Consider the following 724-nt stretch of genomic DNA (forward strand, 5'->3'; position numbering starts at 1 on the left):
TTTTTTATTTTGCGGAAATTTCAATTAGATTTGAAAAAAAAAATAAAATGTGGGTTCCTAGAAAAGGGCCCGGTTGGGGTTTATTATTTTTTTACTTTAAATAGGCTGGCAACCACAGTTTTACCTTTCCACTGTTGTACTTGCCTAACAGCTTTTGGTCCCCTTCGCTGGACCGCATGTTGCAAAGTTCACCAGGCAAAAGTAAACGGACAGCCGTTTGAATTTCCCGTGAAGTGATCGTGTGGCGTTGATTGTATTGGGCAAGATGATTCGCTTCAGCGGCAAGGGCGATCAAAAATGTCATTCACAAAACTGTTCATGATTGACATCGCCCTGCTGCTGATGCCAGTATCAGCATGAACTTGCTTCAAGACCTTGTAGATGTAACCAGCGAACGATTCTTTCCTCAAACGACGTCGTCTGCGATCGCCAGACTTGGCCACTTTCTGGAGTTGACCTGCTTTCTTTACACCTTTCGGAGTCATGTTATTCCACACTGCTGAAACGTCAAAATGAAAATGAAATTTCTAAAATGAGAATTTTTATACTGAAACCAAGGGGAAACTAGCCAATAGCGTTTCTCAGTAACCAGATTTTAAATTGATGCGCGATAGCCAATAGTATTTAGCGAAAATTGTTTCAATTTGCACTTTGACCTAATTCTTGATTTCCAAAGTATTTAAACGGAATTATAGGGGAAACGTTCATTGTTGTAAGTTTTTAG

The 724-nt window shown here is 39.8% G+C and overlaps 1 protein-coding gene across 1 annotated transcript; it reads right to left on the reverse strand.

The window, feature by feature from the left end:
• Nucleotides 1-275: 275 nt before the first annotated feature.
• Nucleotides 276-485, reverse strand: Tsp_15567 (histone H2B, gonadal). Its single transcript, XM_003370263.1, has one exon. The coding sequence runs from the start codon at nt 483-485 to the stop codon at nt 276-278; it is 210 nt and encodes a 69-aa protein (XP_003370311.1).
• Nucleotides 486-724: the final 239 nt, after the last annotated feature.

Source organism: Trichinella spiralis (assembly GCF_000181795.1).
Source record: "Trichinella spiralis strain ISS 195 chromosome Unknown Scfld1070, whole genome shotgun sequence".
Taxonomy (NCBI): domain Eukaryota; kingdom Metazoa; phylum Nematoda; class Enoplea; order Trichinellida; family Trichinellidae; genus Trichinella; species Trichinella spiralis.